The sequence below is a fragment of the Rhopalosiphum maidis genome, chromosome 3, assembly GCF_003676215.2.
Source record: "Rhopalosiphum maidis isolate BTI-1 chromosome 3, ASM367621v3, whole genome shotgun sequence".
NCBI lineage: Eukaryota > Metazoa > Arthropoda > Insecta > Hemiptera > Aphididae > Rhopalosiphum > Rhopalosiphum maidis.
In genome coordinates this window covers 10,243,652-10,264,922 of record NC_040879.1, presented here as the reverse complement: position 1 = coordinate 10,264,922, position 21,271 = coordinate 10,243,652, and the positions used below count along the sequence as shown (strand labels likewise).

The 21,271-nt window shown below is 31.1% G+C and overlaps 1 protein-coding gene across 1 annotated transcript; it reads right to left on the bottom strand.

Moving 5' to 3' along the window:
* Positions 1–133: 133 nt before the first annotated feature.
* LOC113559701 lies at positions 134–19,937 on the bottom strand. Its single transcript, XM_026965445.1, has 5 exons — positions 19,821–19,937; positions 8,996–9,946; positions 4,913–8,037; positions 2,282–2,723; positions 134–2,193 (listed from the first exon to the last, which is right to left on the bottom strand). Exons 1-5 carry the CDS (start codon positions 19,902–19,904, stop codon positions 832–834), a joined length of 5,964 nt encoding a protein of 1,987 aa, XP_026821246.1. The 5' UTR covers positions 19,905–19,937; the 3' UTR covers positions 134–831.
* Between the last annotated feature and the right edge of the window lie 1,334 nt (positions 19,938–21,271).

The following is a 21,271-nucleotide window of genomic DNA, read 5'->3' as shown; positions in this document are numbered from 1 at the left end:
ATATTGTGTATTAAAAATTAATGTATTTTTTCTGAGTCATTAAAATTTTAATTGATACTAATTACACAATGGTTGAAATTATTTAGTTTTATTAATAACATTCACAAGAAAATCAATCTTGTGCTCTGCATGAACTATATTGATTAGAAAAAAGTAAATAATTGAAACTTGTATGAAAAAAAAATTACTCTATATTATATACACTTGCATAACATTCGGAATATTAGGAGCGGTTTTTCAGAAAAAAAAATGAAAATGTATAAATTAATCATACTATGAACAACAAATGAAACAAAATATAATGTCAACTGCCTTATATAACCTAGCTACACGTGTCTCATACCTAGTAGCTGTGAACTTTTTAGCATGTAATCGCCACTACCAGGATGATATTTGACACGCGCAGGAGCTCATGTTGGTCGCCTCTTACGACCGGTCGTGCTCATCACCGTGACTGGAATTCTTACTACCCCCAGCCACTGGGCAGTTTAATTAGAATATTCCCCAATAATGAGTACACTCACGACTCACGTTATAACATTATACCTAATTATAAACTTAACTAACTAATCAAATCCATAAATATAATAGCAGGTACTTGCCAATGATACAATGCCATAAATTAAGTAGAAAATTGTACAACAAACTTACATTTCTATAAATCATACCTAGATTTTATATACATAAAAAATAATTTTGATATATCTTTTGCTACTCCAACAAAGTTCAGCACAACTTTACCTTTCCAATGTTAGATATTTGCTGGTCTACATATTCATTTAAGTACACTGTGATATCGGATAATGCTGTTTTCCCACCGTCGTTATTATCTTAGTAGGCTATTTTAGTGACAGACGTTGAATAGGCACACGCTCTATCTAAAAAATCATCCATGGCTTTGTACCTGAGACGCATGTCCTGGGAAGCTTGGTCCAGTTGTGCCGTTATTTCATGAGACATGTGGTTGGTAAATTTGTCTTTATCGTCGAAAGCAGCTGTTACGGTAGCCACGTAGGTTGTACCTAACGCATAGGCGGGTATTGCCAATTTATGATCAATGACATCTTCATTGTCATTAATGTCTTGAAGGAAAAGCGTGGGGGGCCAAAATAGACGAACATGAAGCTCGGTACAGAACACGATATTCAGCGGTGCAGGGCCTCGACCATAAACACTCGCATCCTCGATCCAGCGGTCATAAAGGTTGTCTTCTAGATCTTTTTTATGATTGAAACATTTCTCATTTTTTGTTGTTGTTTGTCGTTGATTTTCTGTTTTAGCTGCAATGAGTGTGTCTCCATAACTAGTATCAACTGCATCGTTTTTCATCACCGAAATAGAACTTCCATTATTGTAGCAGATAACTGTAGCATCATCGTCATCATCATCGTCATCGCCGCAGTCATCGTTATCATCACCACCTGTGCCATACTCTTCCACATTGTCTTCATATTGTCGTTCGTATGCAAATTCATCGTTTCGATTGTAATTGAATTCCTCGTGGTAGGAAGTATTTTCTTCTCTTTGGAGGTCTACATCTTTATAACCGGATACATAGTTAAACCTTATATCGCCGTCGTCATAATCACCAAAGCCACCTCCGCTATATTGGCGTAATAGTGCACGGAAATTACTGCGAAACCGGTCTAGTTGTAATACTGGTGATTTTATTAACGGTAATATAGAATCATCATCACCGCAACTTTGCTGCACCCAATCTGAGTATTGGATACATAAAAAATGAAGTGCACTTAGTCCGTAGTCAGACCCCATCGATGATCCTAGTCCCCCACTTATCCCACTTTTAAGAGATAGCCATGGTGACGGTGATAATAACAATGGTGAAGTAAAAAACGACGATAGTCTAGGGTCTTTTTCTTCCTTACTGCCAATATCATTTGAGCTGACGGCAGTAGAGTTTACACTACCAGCATCTGAAATATTGTCAGTATACAAATGTTCGTAAAGAACGGCCAATGATGTCGCATCAGGTATTGTTGCGTTTGGTGGAAGCTGTAGTAGCTCATTAACGTCATTGTCATCGATGTCGTTAATGCCTGGTTTGCCCAACATTGTCATTAAATTCTTTTCACCGCGGCCCAGAAACTCGGGTCGAAGCCGGGATTCAAATGCCACGGCTGTGGCAGTATGTACGCGACGAAGAGTTGCCCATGCATCTTGTAGTGCCTGGATCTAAAATATATACAAAAATAATTAGTGGAAATTTATAATATTGTATATATCTAATCAAAATATTTTATATTTAAATTTCATCGATTACCCTGTCAGAACATAGCGCAGACATCAGAGCTCGATAACCATACACATCACCCACTGCCTGTTTGGCATCAGCTGCCGTACGAATCCACTTATCCAGGGCAGCTGCTCTATGCCTAGTCAGTAGATCTAACCAATGACGCTTTTCAACAGCCCATTCTTCCCTTGGTGGTAATGAATAACCAGAATCAAAATCTGAATTTGCTGTTAATTTATAACTGTCGTCGTCATCGTCAGATGTTGAATCGTTATCGGAGACAAGCCAACTACTGAAACCAGCACATCGGTAATAGAACCGCCGACGCCGGTATTCGTATTCATCTTCCAAACTCCATTCAAGATTCACATCTGCTAGATTTTCTTTGTCATTGATATCACTGCCAATTAATAGCAGACATGGCGTCACTATTACTGTCATTGCAACCAGGTACTGTAGACAAGCAAACCTAAATGACGACGCCACATACAACATTAAGTTGGTAGGCAGCCGCCATATTATTTTCCTCAGTTAATACATAATACATTAAGTAATAGTGACTAATATTAACTACTGTACAAGTCAAGGAGTTAAATGATATTTGAATATTGTAATAAGTATTGATGGTGAACCACTTACACGTACATTACACTCCCTCCTCCCCCAATTTAACTAAAAAAACTTTCACTACTTAATTAGCATAAGTTTGTATGGCTACTTTTGGAATTTTCACGACCCTTATTTGCAAATTATTTATAAAAAATCACGATGGAGTTTTTTAACCAAATATTAGAAAATGATCAATGTAGTAGTGAATTTGCAAATTAATCTCCTATTAATGTATGTGACATGTCTCTAATTTTCATCTGTGTAACAATAGTCTTTGAAGTTCTTGGCGTTATACCATTTTGCCAGGTAAAATCATAACATAGACATAACCATCGGCATAACTAGGGGGATATAGGGGGGCTTAGCCCTCCTGTATTTGTATTTAGCCCACCTATAAGGTTTTACTTTTTAGCCTCAATTAGCCTTCAAATTATTTTGAACTTTGGCTTTCTAGGACTCTAGACCCCTGTCACTAATAAATCCTAGTTACACCCATGGACATTATATTGACCATTATTAAACTTAAGCAAAATATCACACAAACGACCATGAATTGTATGATGATCTCAATACAAACTCTGTACCAGTTAAGGATATAATGATGGTGTGTAGATTTTTATTATATTTTTAACTAAAGTGAAGTATTTATATCATGATGAAAGTAATACAACTAATATAAAGATTTAAATAATATGATACTAATATGATATTAATGTATCTATTATGTGTACATTTTAATCCATATGATTTTAATTAATATTGTACCTAATGTATAAGGCACGTGTTCCAATAATAATTTCAAACCTCATAGTTCACAAAACTTAAAAATTTAAACTATTCTTTCTATATTTTTAATTTTTTTTTTCTATATTATTTATATGTATATATTTATTTATTTATTTATTTGATATAATATAATTATTAGGAAACGGATTTTAATTCTCTAAAAAACAAGAAAAATTCTTTAACAAAACGATTTAATGCACTCATAACAGAATTTTTTTTAAAAAAATGTACTAAAAAAAATTCTTGACATTATTTTTAACATTGAAAAAATTTGTTTAAACTTCAATTATATAAATTTTCATTTTTAGGTATTAATTATTAGTATCATTGTATACCTAAATGTTCAAACATATCAATAATAATTTCATCTGGCATCAAATTTATCTGAACAGTAAAAACATAATAAATAATAAAAAAGTACGACATATTATACAATAAATAATATTTAATTATTACCCATACCAATTAAACATACCTAATTAAAATTTAAATTAACGTTTAATTTCTTTGTCTAACACCAATTCAATGTAACTTCTATAATAAAATATAATTTTTGTTTTGCAGGAGTAAATAAAAAGTTGAGTAATAATTATCAAGTAACATCAAATATTTATTGATATTACTCATGATTTTTTTTATAAATAATTCGAAAGTAATGGTTGTGCAAAATCCAAAAAGAGTCGTTCCAATTCATGCTAATAGTGTACGAATATTGGTGAAAAAAAAAATTTGTTAAAAACCAATTATTTCACTTTTATAGTGCTGAAGTAACTTCAGACCAGCCCCCTCTCATAGCAGCTTATAAATAAATTTTAAATAAGGAATTTTAATTCAGCAAAATCTTATCAACAATTTATCAAAGGGGGTTTTTAAAAAATAAATTTTTCACTTAAATATTATCAATGTAACGAGAAAATAGAAATTCATATTTCGAAAAATACCCAACACATCAATACTCCAGTGATCTGAATCAATCCTAAGGTTTTAAAGAATCAGGGCCACCCTACTTAAGAAGTGTCTAGTCTAAGTAGAACTATTTTATGTTCTGAAAAAATTAGATTTGCAGTCATATTGTCTTTATTTTAACATGTGCATACGTTTTTGAGTACTTTTACGGGTCGTAAAAAAAGTATGTGCAAATACTCATTACTCTAAATTTACTTTACACGTATTAAGCATGATTATTTGTTAATATGACCCCCTCTCCTTAAAAACTATAGAATAAAACTACCTTAAATACATATGATCTTAAAAATATCATACCTTTCTATGACATCCAGACGAGCTCGACGTCCGGCTGGTCCAGGTTGACCCAAAAGTTGGAGCGGACATGTACTCAAAAGTGGTCCAGTTTGTTCACTCTCAGTAAAATTCATTCGATATGGTAGTACAGTAGCCTGACCATCAGCGCGACACAAGGCGGCTGCTAGTTTGCCGCTACCTACTGTTGTTCTACTGGTGTCATCGGGATCACCAATTATCGCAAGGTGAACGGCCCGCAACGCATCGGCAACTGCAGTACTACCCTCATTAAAATCATTAATTAATTCTTGCTGATTTTCAACACCGCTTTGACCTATATTTTCGTAATTGAAATCAGTAGTATTTTCAGTGTTGTGAGAAATTATATTTTCATAATCGACGGCTGTGTCAATGTTATTATCAATAAGACTATTGTAGTTATTATTGCTCTGTTGTTTGATGACTTGGTGTCTTTTTCTGTGATAGATTTTTTCAAGAAAGTTGATGTTATGATGCTGGGTGTCATTTTTATTAACCAAGTTGTTATGGTCGTCGATGCAAGTATCGATGTTTACGTAATCACAAGGCAGCTTGCTTCCAATACTGCTGACACCAACAGAACAAGTACCTACTTCTAGACCTGATATGTCGGTGCTGCACTCGGCGGTAATGGGGGGGCAGTAAATGTTGTCGGATGTCGTAGTTGTGTTCAATTGGTCAGCTCTGGCTAAGGAAACGATGCCACTCACTTGGTTGACGATGTTGTGGCCAGCCATCTCCGTATTCATTTGAGGATAATTTATATTCTTCTGCGCTAGCAGTTGGGCTTTTCCAAATGGAGACACGTGTCCGCTGAGGAACTCTCTTACCGGTAAAAGGTGATCCTCCACCGGCAAGTGAAGGTCCCCCGACGCGACCACATTTCTATTGCTTTGTCGCCGTTCCCACCGTTGTCGCCGAATACGTGGCAAAATTGCGACCAAAGGTATTTGGCCTCCATTATAAGCTGCATCGGGGTTATTACTTTGGTTTGAAACTCTTTGTAAACCTACCCATTGCCTAATCATGTTTTCGGATAGATTATTATTTGATGATCTAATGGAGCTACGAATGGTACGAGTTTGAAGTAGAACAGATGGGCCTAAAGTAGTTGACCGATCTGTGTTCGTTGATAATCTGGAATCAATTCTTGTACCCACATTATCGATCTCTTGGTCTTCAGTTGGCGTCTGATGTATTTGCCGCGAACCTCGTTGTCGGGGATCACGATTCCGTGTCTCCGTAATTTGAGTCAGTTGTTGATTATGGTGATCTGAATGCGAATGTTTCTGCATATCAACTAACCCTTGACGCATTGTGTTAGTCCAACGAGTGCGGCATTTCTGAAAATTTTCATTTTCAGATGTTTCTGATGATGAGTTATTTATGTTGCAATCTGGATGTGGAGTTGTCTGTTCGTTGCTTGACATTTGATCTGCCTCTGTATCTCCCTCCACACAATCCGTCTGATTCTCAACCTCTCCACCCTCCTTATCAAAAGTTTCATTCTTTGTTATTTTTCCATCTACAAACTGCTTGTTTTTACCTCTACTTCGTTCAATCTCTTCATTCTTTAACGTAGATGTTGAAACAGAAGACGCACCAGATGACGACGAGGATTTCAGTTGCTCTTGTTCTTCATCGTCATCATCATTTTCTGAAGAACTCTGTATGCTTGAGTTATGACTAGGAGCTTGGCGTCTTCCAGGTCGATTCCGATGGCTTGCTGACCCACGTTGATGGCTATCTGGACTATTCGTATTCGGAGGTCTCCTGTGTTGACTTGAAGACGAAGGCCGTATTGCCCTATTTAACATACTGCGATACCCATTGCGTACTCGTATGCGTACAAATGAAGACATCACAGCTCTTTCGAAGGGTAGTGAAAACAAATCAACAGCATGCTCATTGAACCTATCTCTATCTGACGATGATGTTCCAGGTGCATCTATATTAACGGCCGGTGAAGGTACACCGTCATTCACGCCCATCGCAGTTATACTAAAAATGCTGAACGGTGGCCCCGTTAATCCACGGTTTAAGAAATCAGCAACTGACCTCCGCGAACGTCTTGACGAGTTAGTGGAAGATGATGGCGAAGATAATAAATCAGAGATAGTCAAATTTTGGGTATTTCTCGATGATATACCTGAAGATGACGGGGTGCGTCGTAATTGGTCTGATATTGATTTTGATTCGGGAGATGAAGGGCGTTCAGATGAAAGCGATGATGATCTGGAGGTTGATGGAAGTGGAAAAGATGATTTTGATTGACGTGGTAGAGTTTTAATTGATGTTGATGCGTTTTCAGATTTAAAACGACTCGGGAAAGTTTTTATAAGATCTTGCGGTGATTTTGACAGACGGGGTAGAGTTGATACTGAGGGACCCGATGTAACTGGTGGGGTTGACGATCGTGAGCAAGAAGGTAATGGTTGTGACTGAGATTGATTTACTGATCTTGCTACTGGAGTAGACTCCGATGACGTAACCATTGCGGAAGTTACGGTCGCTGAAGGAGTTTTTCGAACTGATGACCTAGACGAAGACTGTACTCGCATCCATTTTGAAGTATGAGGCGGTGGAGACGGTGAATGGCGTCGATGGTTTATATTTTGAGATGACGTTAATGCTTCTGTTGACCCACCAGGAGAAGAAGATAATACCCGTAATCCTTCAGTATGGGCAGAAGTCGTAGTTGAAGCACTGGATCGTTGTCGCATCACTAATCGAGAATTTTCCGTCGTTCCCGGTAGAATATTTCGAGTTGAAACTTCAACCATTAAGTTGTCCATCAGAGGACGACGCCGGTTGCATGGATACCTAATTCGTACTTCAGTTTGTGGTGTCCGAGCAAGCGTCATACTACCACTACCAGCTCCATCGTTTCCACTGCCGTATGATAATACGGCATTGTCATCAGCACCACCAACATAGTACCTGATTAGATCGGGTACACTATCAAATCCCGGCTGATATTGCTGTTGTTCGTTAAGCCCAACGTTACTGTTTACTCCTGCAGTAGAAATAGCGGAAGACAATGAAGGTAAAGTTTCCCCAAAAGTAAACTGCGATCGCTCATATACTGTTCCGGGTTGCAGGATTATCTATAATTTTAGAATAAACAACAAAACTATTTATATACAACAGTAAAATATGTATATTAATACTTATTAAGCTTGAAATATTTTACTTGGTATATTATATTATAATGTATTAATATGGTCAATACCACAAAGAAAAACATTTCAAATTGGATTAATTGAATTCAACATTGTCAATATTTCTGTTAGTTAAGAAAATGAATTACATAAAATATTATTTTTTAAATCAATTTTTAAGATCAAGCAAAATCTTTAACACCAAACTTTTAGAATGAAATCTTTTTTTTATAAAATTATATTATTTTCTTTTTTAAAAAACTTGCTTATTGAATCTCGTACATTTCGTACCTAATGATTAATTTGTCTTGTACCTATAGTTTTATTAACAATTTAATTTCAAGTATCAATAAAAAAGTTAGTAGTTTTTAAATTTTATTTTTGAGTAGAATGCGATTATTAAACTGCATAACAAAAGTTCCCAAGACAGATCTATTTTTATTATACTGAAAATGTATTATTTTAGTTTACTTTTAATTTTGTGTCATGTCTAATATTCTCAATAAAATCTAGTTATTCTATTTCTATTAACTAAATTTTTTTATTGGGTACACAGTTTATTTATTTAAATTCGATGACATAATTAGTCCAACAGTGTAAAAGAATTGAAAAATCTAGACAAGAATACATATCCTATTATACGATTGTTTTTATTTTATTACTTGAATTAAAAGATGTCAATATATTTTTTATTATAATTTCAATCAATTCAAAATAGGGAAATCAATTACCGTTGAATTATTTTTATGCAAAAAAATGTAGATATAATAAAACCATTGGCTCATTTTTAAAATGTGGTAATTTTCAAACCATTCTACGGTCTTGCGAATTTTAAATCAGATTCAAAACAATATTAAGAAAGAAATTACTAAATAATAAGTTAAATTTAACATGTGCTACTCACCTCATTTACAACAAAATGCAATACTGGATATCGATTCTGTCTTCGCTGCCGTCGTTGTTGTTGTCGGCAAAACTTACGACGTTGCTCATCGGTTTTGTATTTATCCCTTGTCTCGAAATCTTCAAACTTATCAACCCGCAAACACGACACAACGTATCGGCCCGGTGGCCGAACATTTAGGCTGTCTCGAACTAAGAAACAGTAGAAATGCCGCCGAGGTCGGTTCGGTCGCTTGGGTCTTAACTTCCGTAACGCACCATCAATGCGGCGACGCTGTTGCAATAGTAGTTCTGCAGCCATTGCGGTGGACGTATTAGATACCACGCCTTGTTCGTTTACCAGATCGTCAATGAAGTCATCGAAGACAAAATCCGTGTCGCTGCTCTCACTGCTGATATCTTCCATCCCATCCGAGTCACTGGTGTCTTTTTCAACATTATGTCGTAAATTTGAAGATATTTTAGAGGCAGTGGCAGTAGCATGGTTTGGAGTAATAATCGTATCATTATTATTAGTATTCTCAGTGATTGTAGTAGTAGCAAAACTGTATTCTTCAGCAACGCACTGGCGTAAGAGCCTCTCAGCCTCATTGCGATCTACCTGTTGGCCATGGTACCAGGCATGCGACCGCAAGTCGTCCGCTTCCAATGCCGATAGCTCCCATTCCAAAAGTTTTTTGTTTTTTTCAGCTTCTACATCAACGGTTCCTGAGTCAGCCATCGCGGCATTCAAAAATGAAGATTCACGCAATGACTGTGGTGATTGATGTTTCTGTTTGTGTGATAGTGGTGGAGTTTGATTTTTTGGTTTGCGTAACGGTGATGATTCTTGTGGTGGTGACGTTCCAGATTCTATAGTTGACATTCTTACAAGGCAATTTCTAGAAGACTGCCTAATTTTTCGACGTCGAAGAGATGCCAAGTTGTTGATGTGTTCGTCGTCGTCGTTTGCCTATTTTATTAAAAAAAAACCAATTTATTAAAAACAAATATCATTAAGATGTTAGTTATATTTCTGAATACAAAATAGAGAGTACGAGTGAACGAGAAGCCTACTTGCCTAGATAGTATTTATTGTTAAGATGCTTGCACAACCATTAGTAACAATAACCATCAGTAATTTATATATTTATCGGATTAGATCTATTAAAAATATCATTTAGAACGAATTCGCCAAGATTTTATTCATTTAATTAAACTCAATAAAATAAATGTTACTGGTCAAATATAAAACGGTTATAACATAAATTATTATCTATGTGTGTAATGTAATACAATACTTAATAGTAAATATCATTTTTATAATTTGTTGATATTTTACTAATATTAATAATACATATTATACACAATTGAATTTACTTTGCTATATTTTAAAATAAACTTAAAAATATCTAAATACAAAATGTTGTATACTAAAATATATTTTTTATAATATATTGGTTTTTAGTTGTTTTCTATAAATGTCGATAAAACAATTATTCGCTGGGTCAAAATTTTTAAAATTGAATACAAGATCCCAAAACACTTGATCATAATATTATATCTGTATAAAAATGATAAGTAATTCCTATAATATAATGTATTATAATTGTAATAATGCTTATGAGTTTATGACATGTCAACTTGTGTTGTAAATTACGATAAAACTTCATTACATTTATTATTTAATTTTTCTTTAAATAAACAGAACATTTCATATAAATAACTCTCGTAGAGTGGTGTTAATAAGTTTTTGTCATATTAACATATTAATTATTAACAGTATTAAATATTAGGGATAACTATATGAATACTATTAAGTTAAATAATTATACATAATATGTATATACGAACATGGAAAAAACTTTTAATAAAATTGATCACGACTTATTAATTGTATAACATTATGGATTTAATATTATCCCCTGTTGAGTTAATTTAATTCATTTTTATTAAACCGTAAACTAATCGTTTGATATAAAAATATATGAATTTCAGGAGTTCCACTAGAAGCTTCTTTTTCCATTTTAATAAATGATCTACCTAAGTCATCATTACTAATTCTAATATTTTATTTTTCGCTGACGATGCAAACATTTTTAAGAAAAAAATTCAAGAAGAATTTAAAAGACACAGACAATTTAAAAATCGATTTAAATAATAACCAAGATTGGTGTATTAAAGATAATTTATCCTTAAATCTAAATAAATATTTAAATATTTCATTTTTTGTAAAAAAAATCACATATAAATGTATTGCGATAAAAATGGTAGGGGGCAATATGCCTCCTCCCTCCCCCGTGGCTACGGGCCTGGGTGGATGATTTAAATATTTATTTTGACTGAAAATTATTATTTACTAACCATATTGACTTCACAAGAAAAATAACTTTTCAGAAACTATAGGTTTATTAAAACGGACATGTAGACTTTGTATGAGACTTCTTTTAAATTATTATATTACTCATTGGTTTGCTCACGGTTAGAATATAGATGTCTCATATGGGTCTCAAAATATTTATGTCAATTATAAACATTGTATAAAATTCAAAATAATTTCTTAGTTTTATATCATTAAAATGCCATGTCTAAAATATTCCATACTTAAGGTAATATATGTAGGATTTTTTTAATCTATCAAAACTTAAAGTTAGATAACATAATAGACTGCCCTGAATTATTAGAACGTATTAATTTCAAAATAAATATAATGGGATCATGCGGTAAAACTTTATTCTATGTGAAAAACATCATGAAAAAATACCTATTAAATTGTGCATACTATATTGTCTCAATGTCCCTAAGTAATAGCAAAAATGATAAAATGATCGGAATTTTTTCATTCATCTAACGAATTTTCATTACAATTATAACTGTATAAAATTATTATTATAGTATTGCATACTCATTATAAATTTATTTATTCATAGTTTCTTAAACTTATTGTTAGCCATTATCTATTATCATATGTTACATACATCTTATAGGTACTTATATTATGTTCTAATTTGAAATTATTTATTATAAATCTATGTATTAAATATTAAAGACTGTTTATATTACATTGTCCGTTTAAAAATAAAATTGGAATATTATTCCGTAAAATTAAGATTATTATTATGAAGTCATAATATCAATTCAGGTATGTAAAATTTATTTTTCTATGAAAATATAGCTGTAAAACCCCGGGCTTACAAGTGTACAACCGTTCGGTCTCGACAGCGAAAGTAATAGTAATTAAGCATGTAATAACGTGGCCGTTATTATCGTTATTTATTTTTAATGCTCTAAACAAAAAATGTAGTTGCTACAAAAGTTATTCCATTCTAAAATATTAATAAGTAATAACTATATTTATAATTATATAGAATACACATTATTTTTTTAGTACCTACTAATAATTATTGTCATTTGATAAATTTAAAATTTAAATAACTAACTAAGATCCAAGGTTCTAATTATATTATAACGTAATATTCCGTTTTGAAAACAAGACTAGCTGTATAACCCGATTTTTCACGGGAAAAAATTAACAAATATAAAGTTAAGTACTAGGTATATCGATGTATACCTATTTAGACGTATTTCCGTTTAATGGTAAATCGACGTATTACTTTGAGAACTTATATTCAATCAAAATAAACGGTCTTCCTGTTTCGGATTGGATTTAACACTTGGTATATTTTCGAACGTAATTCAAGCTATACTCTAACTTTTCTGACATCTTTATAAAAAAATCTTTAAAATTAGAATAAATTATTGAGTATAATTATTAACTGCAAACATAGCCACATAGGTACTGGCATTGCCTTATATAACGATAGAGATTTCTTATTCGATTTTCCTCCAAACGTTGTTTACTCTCTTCGTTAGTCTCATTAAATCGTTAATATGTAGTTTGATTACTTTGGCGCGTACGCCGGCCGATAGTTCGATACCTCATTAATAACATATTTTTTTTAAAGAAATAAACCACAAATTAACCAATAATAAGTATCGCTATAATGATTAAGCTGCCATTCACGTGTGATCTATACATATTATTTCGCAAAATATGCTCGGGTAATACAACAAATTTTTTTTTGTTGATTGTGTTAACTTTGGTTATACGGATTAAAAAAAGAACAGTTTTTAATTATTATATTTTGTGTAATAAAACTGTAACAAATTACCGACTTTTCCAGTGGATTTTTTAAGACTTTTCTATCATACAAATCTTAAAAATCTATCACAAGCACAAAAAAATAAGCCAAATTGGTGAGCTATTCTCAATAAGAATTTCCTTTTTATATATTATATAGATTATTGATTTTTATACATCGTATAAAGATTATTTTATATACCTACCTATATTGTCATTTAATAATGTTACAGTGGCGTCAGATAAATTGACAGGGCGACTACGCACGACGGCAACATGAATAAGAAAACTAAGGGTTTTCCATATTTCTATGTTATTAATATTATGAGTAGTGGCATTTTCAACCATTGTCGTTTACTTTGATAAATTTATAATAAACAACCTGGTGCGCAGCGAGACGTGACGAAACCAGAAACGCTTCTTGGGGCTAGTTTAAGCTACACTTACTGAAAATCGCAGTCGCCGCGCCAATCAATCTGACGACGACCGTTGTACTTATACGGATATACAATAGGTAATTAATAACTATATTGAAAAAATTTAATATTAAATAAGTATTTAAGAGTATTTTTGAATAGTTATAATAAAATATTAATAACTTAATTACATTATACTTTATTAAACAGTTTAAACATTTTTTCGTATTAAAGCGATGTCGTACCCTCATCTGATATGTACAACATAGCAAATTTTCGTTCACCAATATCAAATAGTGTGCCGTTTGTTTTGATATTAGAGTGATTTGACCTACTATCAAGATTTTAGGTGAGAACATTATCTTGTGTTTTCTCGTTGTTTTTTAAAATATTTTAATTTTTAAGTGAATTATAAGCATTTTAAATATGAATAGGTAAATTCACTCTAATATCTAAACTAAAAGCACACTATTGAAACTGATGAACGAAAATTTACAATGTCATACACGATACGCATATAAGATTAAGTTGGTATATGAGGGTACAACTTATAAGTATTTAAAGTTGAGGTGTTCAGTATTATTTATTTTTTAATAAAAATAATTAGGAGGCACCTACTATAGTAGTGGCCAAACTTATGTGCGGTTGTGGTTGGTGACCCCACCTACCTCGAGACAATATTACCCAGGATAGTAAATATACCATATATAACTGTTGGCGGGATATTAGAAAACAAATATCTTTATTTAACACATTTTTTTTATTCCACAAGGCAATATTCATTTACATGGAGTCAGATAAAAATCATTTTATTTAATCATATACATTTGAAATGCACGTGGCTTTTGGTATGTGAACGTTACCTAAAATATTAGGTTTTAATTTGTCAGCGGCGATAAGAGGCGAAGTCATACCTTATACGTTGCCCGCTATTATAGAACTAGTTAACCATATTCAAAAACATTGGATTATTTTTTTCAGTATGACTAAAATTAGGCCTGTTAAAGGCCAAATGAAAATGCTAGTGGAATTAGTGTCAAATGATCCACAGCTTGCTGCTTCAAAGTTTACAGCAAATTTTACACAGAAAATGTCCAAAAAATGTTGAAAATAAAATAACAACTGAATTAAATGCAATGTTAGGTACTGAAATGGAAAAAGATAATTTTGATTACATGTATTTATTGCATTAATATATGTACTAGGTCTTAATCTAGTTTTATTATAATATATTAGTGGTAGTATGTCTACAATATCCTTAAGTTTTCATTTGATGGTGTTGTTGCCAAGGAAAATAACATGATAATATGTAATGAAACTGGAGGTTACTTATTGTATTATTAATTTAATTAATTATCAGACATTATGCTCTTTTCACAAAATACTGAATTATAATAATACATTTTATGCTAATAAAATAACAGTACTAAACTAATATAGTTCGTATCAATTATAATTAACAGTTCTATTGTAAACATACATTAAAATAGTATTAAATAAAAATATAATTTTATTACCTAACTACTCAAAATAATTGTTTTCTAGATCGTTTACCCAAACACTTTAAATAATTTTACTTATTTTACTTTTGAAATTTGGATTTGCAGATAACAATGAACAATTACTTTTTGATTATGATGACAATGATGTAAGACGTAAGTAACTATTAGATAAAATATTCTGCACATATAAATAACCAAAATTAATTTGAAATAATATTTGTAATAACAGCAGTTGATACTATTGAACAACAATTTGATGTAGAACCTTATCGGCATGTGATTACTGTAGAAGTTGAACAAGAAAAATATAAATATCAAAAGTTAGATGTAACAGCTACAAAAATTGGCAATTATATAATTTATAGTTCACTATTTATTTATCTGATATTTCAGTAATTTCACATAAAATTATCATATCATATAGATATAATATGTAACTATGTAGATTAATAGTATATACATTTTTAAGGAAATAAGTCTATACCATAGAATAATAATAATAATAATAATAATGATGAAAAATAATACAACAGTTCAATGCCTAGCAGATGGAGCCAATAGAAAAATAGAACGTATAACTGATTATTATAATAAGAAATTAAAAATGATGGATCAAAAAAATCTTATATTAATTGATAAAAAAGATGTGGCTGTTACAAAAATGAAATAAATCTATAATATATAATTAACTTATATGTAACTAATAGACTGAGTGTTATATCAATCGATTTAAAGTTAAAAAGAAATAAAAAGTGTGATATTGAGTGAAAAAAGTGTTTTATTTACATGAAATTATATTACTGTGTTAAATTTTGAATTTAATTTTGAGTTTTCTTTTGTTTTATAATTACAAACTACTGTAAAATATTTACTTTAATCTTTTCAAATTGATTTAACAATCTATATTATATGCTATTATATTAATTTAATAATGATTTTGAAAAAGTCTAACAATTTTGTCTCTTTGGTGCTTTCCTAATTTTAGATCTCTATTTCGATGGTAAAAATCTGATACTACATGGTACATCACATGCCTATATTAAAATCACCGATTTCTTCATTAATTTCAGGAACTTTAAATGACACACATATATTATGAAGTACTACAGATGCATTTATTATTATAGTACATTTTACAATTCAAACATTAATGTAGTGGGGTAGCCTTTGCAATTGACATATATGTGTTCTGTATATTGATTTTCATTCAGGTTAAAATTTACAGAAAGTGGTACGATGACTACATGTGTACAATCAATGCAGCCTATATTTTTGGGGAACTTAGTTTTTCTATAAATACTGAAAATAGTTGTTTGTTTATATAATATTTTTTTATTTAAAATTAGTAAATAAAAAAAATATTATTATATAAAAAAACTCTTCAGTTAATTCTTGTATGCTAGATGGGAATTAAATCCACTTATTAAAAATTTCAGAATAATTAAGTGTAAACACAATTTTGATACAGTGGCCTGGGATACTGAAGTAAAAAGATCATTACCAAATGGAGATTGATATGATTCCGTACTAAAAAAATTAAGAGCTATTAAAACCTATATTATAAAAAAGAAAAAATAGAGACTTTTATAAATGTATAGACAAAGTTATGAGTGACATAATAACATAGAAATGCTTGTATCACATTATCATAGCTTATTATCCAAACTAACTACAGATGAACAACTTTGAATTTTTATATAAAAAATTAAATCTTTTTTATAATTTAATTAAAACCTAATTCATACATATAAATAATAGGAATATATTATATTATAAAAAAATAGTAAATATCTCTCTCTCTCTCTCTCGCTTTATATATATATTATTTAATAAAAAAAACTATATACAATATAAATACATAAAATATTATTCTAGTAACAATGTAAGATATATATATATAAAAAAAAAAGGTAGCCTGCAATATTATAATTTTTGGATGCATTAACTGATTAACTGGTTTTGGTTAAGTTTTAATAAAGTTAAATACAAATAGCAACTGAACATTCAGTTTTTTATTATTATAATTAAATAACTATTTTTATTCTAATTCACTTAGGTATAAAGTTTAAAATCTATGAATAGCGAGAAAAAAATTTTAACATTCAAGTTTTATGAGCCATAAATAATTGAAAACTATTTAACTATTCTTTTAATAATTTAAACTGATCTATTGATATATTCTATTAAGAACAATATTTTTTTAAAATTGTAAAGTATCATATTTTCCACAAGTTATATCATTTAAAATTAAGGCAGCTCTTATTAACTATTATTTTAAGAGGAATATTTAGGCAATTTTTAATCTTATCGCTGTTGCCTGTGATCATATAGGTTTTCAAGAGTCACTGCCGTGTACTAATATATCACATCGTTGCTTGTATGTATATTCACAGGGTGATTCTTTTATCATTAAACACTCATTGTTTCGTCAAGTATTGACTTTTTTCATTTTTTTTTTTTCAAAATATTTTGTTTCATGCTTTTATCAAACTTTATGAGATTTTTATTTTTTTTCACTTTTTTATTTAATAATGATACCAATATCAACCTTTAATATTCAAATGACAACTTATATTTAAAATATACTGAATTAATAGGGTTATTTTTTTTTTATGAATTTTAACGTACAAATTATAATTTTTCGTTAATTTTTTAGCAAGATAGCTTTTTAGGTGGATTCCGGGTTTTATAAGACTTCTTGTTTCTGAAGACTAGTAGTTACACGGGTAATAGATAATTATAAGAGATACATATTATTTTCATATGTAATTAACTCGTTATCAACTATCGACACAGTAATGAACTTTGTACTAGTAGTTATCAAAGCCTCACAACCGTAATAATCTAACTATAACTCACTAACGGTTAAATAAAAAATAATAATTTTAACATTAAAATTCATAAAAAAAAAAAAAATAATAACTATTTTATAACATTTTATAAATAGGTTGCTATTGGAAAATCATAAGTTGATAGTGATTTCACTATTAAATATAAGGGTGAAAAAAATAAAAATGTTGTATAGTTTTAGAAAAGCATGAAACTTAAAATTTTGAAAAAAAAAATTGAAAGTCAAAATTTTTTTAAATAATGAGTTTTAATGATAAAAGGATCACCCTGTACACAGATTATTGTCTATTGAGTTAATTAGTATTAATAGTTAAAACTTTGAAGTCAATAAGCGACGGTGGCAAATAATATAAATAAAAAGTAAACAATTCAGTGATTTATGTAATAAAAATTATTAATTTATTTATTATAAATTATGAATTATGTCAAGAAACTTGAATACTTAGGGATTAATGTTATATTAACGTGTAATAATATAATTATATATATATTTTTTAAGTATTATTTTATTTTGCTTTTTAAAATGTTATATTATTATTCTAATAAACTGTTATTATTATTATTTTTTATTACTTAAAAAGATTTATTTTAGAATATATTATATAATTTGTTTTTTTCTTTTAATAAATATATACATTGAAACCTCCCTTAACAAACACCTCCAAACATTGAATGTTTTTTTTTTTGAACAAACTTCAAACTTTCTACAAACTGAACCTTTTGAATAGCGGACAAAATATCAGGTACCAAGAATGTCCGGTATTTAAAGGATTCACTGTTTATATAATATACCTATACAATTATTAATATAAGTTAAACTTAAACTTAAAATAACTTCCATGAAAAATATCAGCTGTGAGTATTCAGATGTTTAAAAAATAAGTTTATTAATGCAAAGTAATGTTTGCTCATATCATGTTCCTATTAAAGATAGTACTGATGACCTATTGAAACTACATTATAACCTAGCAGTTGTAATATCGCACAACCAGGTGTTAGCATTGCATTGGACATCTAAAAAATGTAATGTAACAAACTTTTTTATAACTTTGCAGTTCAAAATATGATTTATTGGTGATATACCAGTAATGATAATGTATACAGTGAGTTAGTATTTCAAAAATAGATAAATTCTTTTAAAAATTTTAAATATGTTTAGGTATTAATTGTATAATTATAATTAAAAGAAACACTATTATGTAGGTAGTCAGTTAAAAGTTATAAGAAAAAAAATGGTAAATAAATATTTCTTTTATTCTTATCTATTAATTTCAAAATAATACATTAGATCAACATCAGAATACATAAAATATAGTAGAAAATAGTGTTACATAATGTTTAAAGAACTTATTATACAAAAATACCAAAGTGAACTTTGGTTAAACCTATCTACTTATTGAATAGATTATTAAGTATGATTTTTTAATTAAAAGTATAATCAAACTAAATTTCAATGATTGTTTAGTGTACCAAAGGTTATCATTGATAAACCTTAAATACTAATCGCCAAGGGAATTAAAAGCGGCAATTTTCTGTTTTACTCTAACACACATGCAACATAATATTATAGACGTGTCTTATTTCCAAAGTACCGATTGATATAATGTAGCAATAATAATTCTGAAATAGATTTGAATTTTTCGTCAAGTCTACTTGAAATCGATTTTACCCCATTTTTTATAATATCCCCTAAAATCGTAAAAACGCAATCATGTTTCACCGCTGCAAATGAATTGTAATGACAATAGACAACCGGACATTATTATTGACAAGGCCTATAATACAAAATATTAAAGTACTATATTGTGTACGGACGCTGTATGGTAAACTCAACCAGTTGGATGCGATCCGAAAATAATGATAAACTCAAGTAATAATCAGCAATATTATTTTATAACATTATGTGATAACTTTATTAGTACAGTATTTTTTGCTCACCGAACGTTTGGAAGGACGACGACGACGACGACGACGATTGCCGTCCGGGTCCTCGTCCTCGGACGACGCATCGGGCGTTGACATTTGGAGACCCGTGTTTGCGGATTTAGTCGCGTAGGGTGTATAATACTATGATGGTGTACGGCGGATAATGGCGGCTAGTGATCAACAGCTACAACGACTAGTCGTGAACGACAGTGCGCACGTGCGCCACCTGTACGTACAACAAGACGAATGCGACGAATGTGTGCCCGGGGCCCCGGGACGGGTTCGGTAAAAAATGGCACCGGCAACGCAAGCGCGTCGCTCGGCTCGTGTCGATCGATCGACAGTGTGGCATACAGTGTGGGCAACGGTTGGATTAAAATACGGATGAGAAACGCTGAGCCAACGTTGTCGCCAACGCCCCAGCAATACGCGTTTACACGGCCGCCCAGCCAACGGCGTTCCCTCTTGCCACCGACCCGCTAACCGTTCTCCAACACTATTTTTCTCAAACGCACAAACCACGCGCGCTTTTTACCATCACCTTCCGGCGCACTACTACCAACAGTACCAACAGTTAGCAACAGTCCCGGGTCGGGTACACCGCCGGTACACGCACACCACAAGTTACCTGTTGGAACGGCGATCGATGTAGCGATAGCTGCGCGGGACCATCCATTATTTTGATTCTCCCGTGCGCAGTACTATAGTTCAAAATCTATACGTTATTATTTGTATAAGTGCCCACACCGCCGCCCCGCCACACTCGCCCATTCCTCGTAAAAGTTCAAGTAGAATTTTCTAGAATTGCCGTTTAAACACCTTCCGCTAGTCAAAATACCGATTTCCTTATACCACGACATTATTTTCGTTATATATACAGAGTGATAAATTTAACATAAGTCACTCATAATTTCAAAAAACAACATTAACGCTTTTGAAAATATTTCTTTTATATAATTTTAATCCATTACAAAACGATAAGTATTAAAAAATTATAAATTTTTTTACCATGAGAGATTATATGAAAAATATATTTTCAAAAATGTTGAGTTTTTAAAACAACGAATGTTTTACGTTTATTGGATCGCCCTGTATATATAGTATATATTATATGCTATACGTGGCCTATCACTATACCAAACGAACAGAAAAAGATGGCGCCTCATCGTTGTAATATTATTGATGAGATCTGCGCTGAGAAGGCCGTAAAGCCCACCCACAAAATTGTCGTAAAATATTCTAAAGCAATCGAAAAAAGTATTGAATACAATTCATGAAACCATAATAAACGTTTATGTCGATATACCATACCCTCTACCATCAATATACATTTTCGAACAATATAATCGAAGATTATTCTAGAACGAACGGTTGGCTAACAAAACAAAATATTAGTTATTAATATTATGGGCGGTGGTAAACTCTCCCAGGTCAATATTATGTTTACCTGAAAGGAATGTGTA

Bases quoted from the DNA above. Each gene is read 5' to 3' on its own strand.
- LOC113559701 (XM_026965445.1), bottom strand. From the start codon at position 19,904: ATGTCAACGCCCGATGCGTCGTCCGAGGACGAGGACCCGGACGGCAAT. The intron at 8,038-8,995 runs GTGAGTAGCACA...CTAAAATTATAG, and splicing joins TGCATTTTGTTGTAAATGAG to ATAATCCTGCAACCCGGAAC. The intron at 2,724-4,912 runs GTATGATATTTT...GTCGTCATTTAG, and splicing joins CGTCTGGATGTCATAGAAAG to GTTTGCTTGTCTACAGTACC.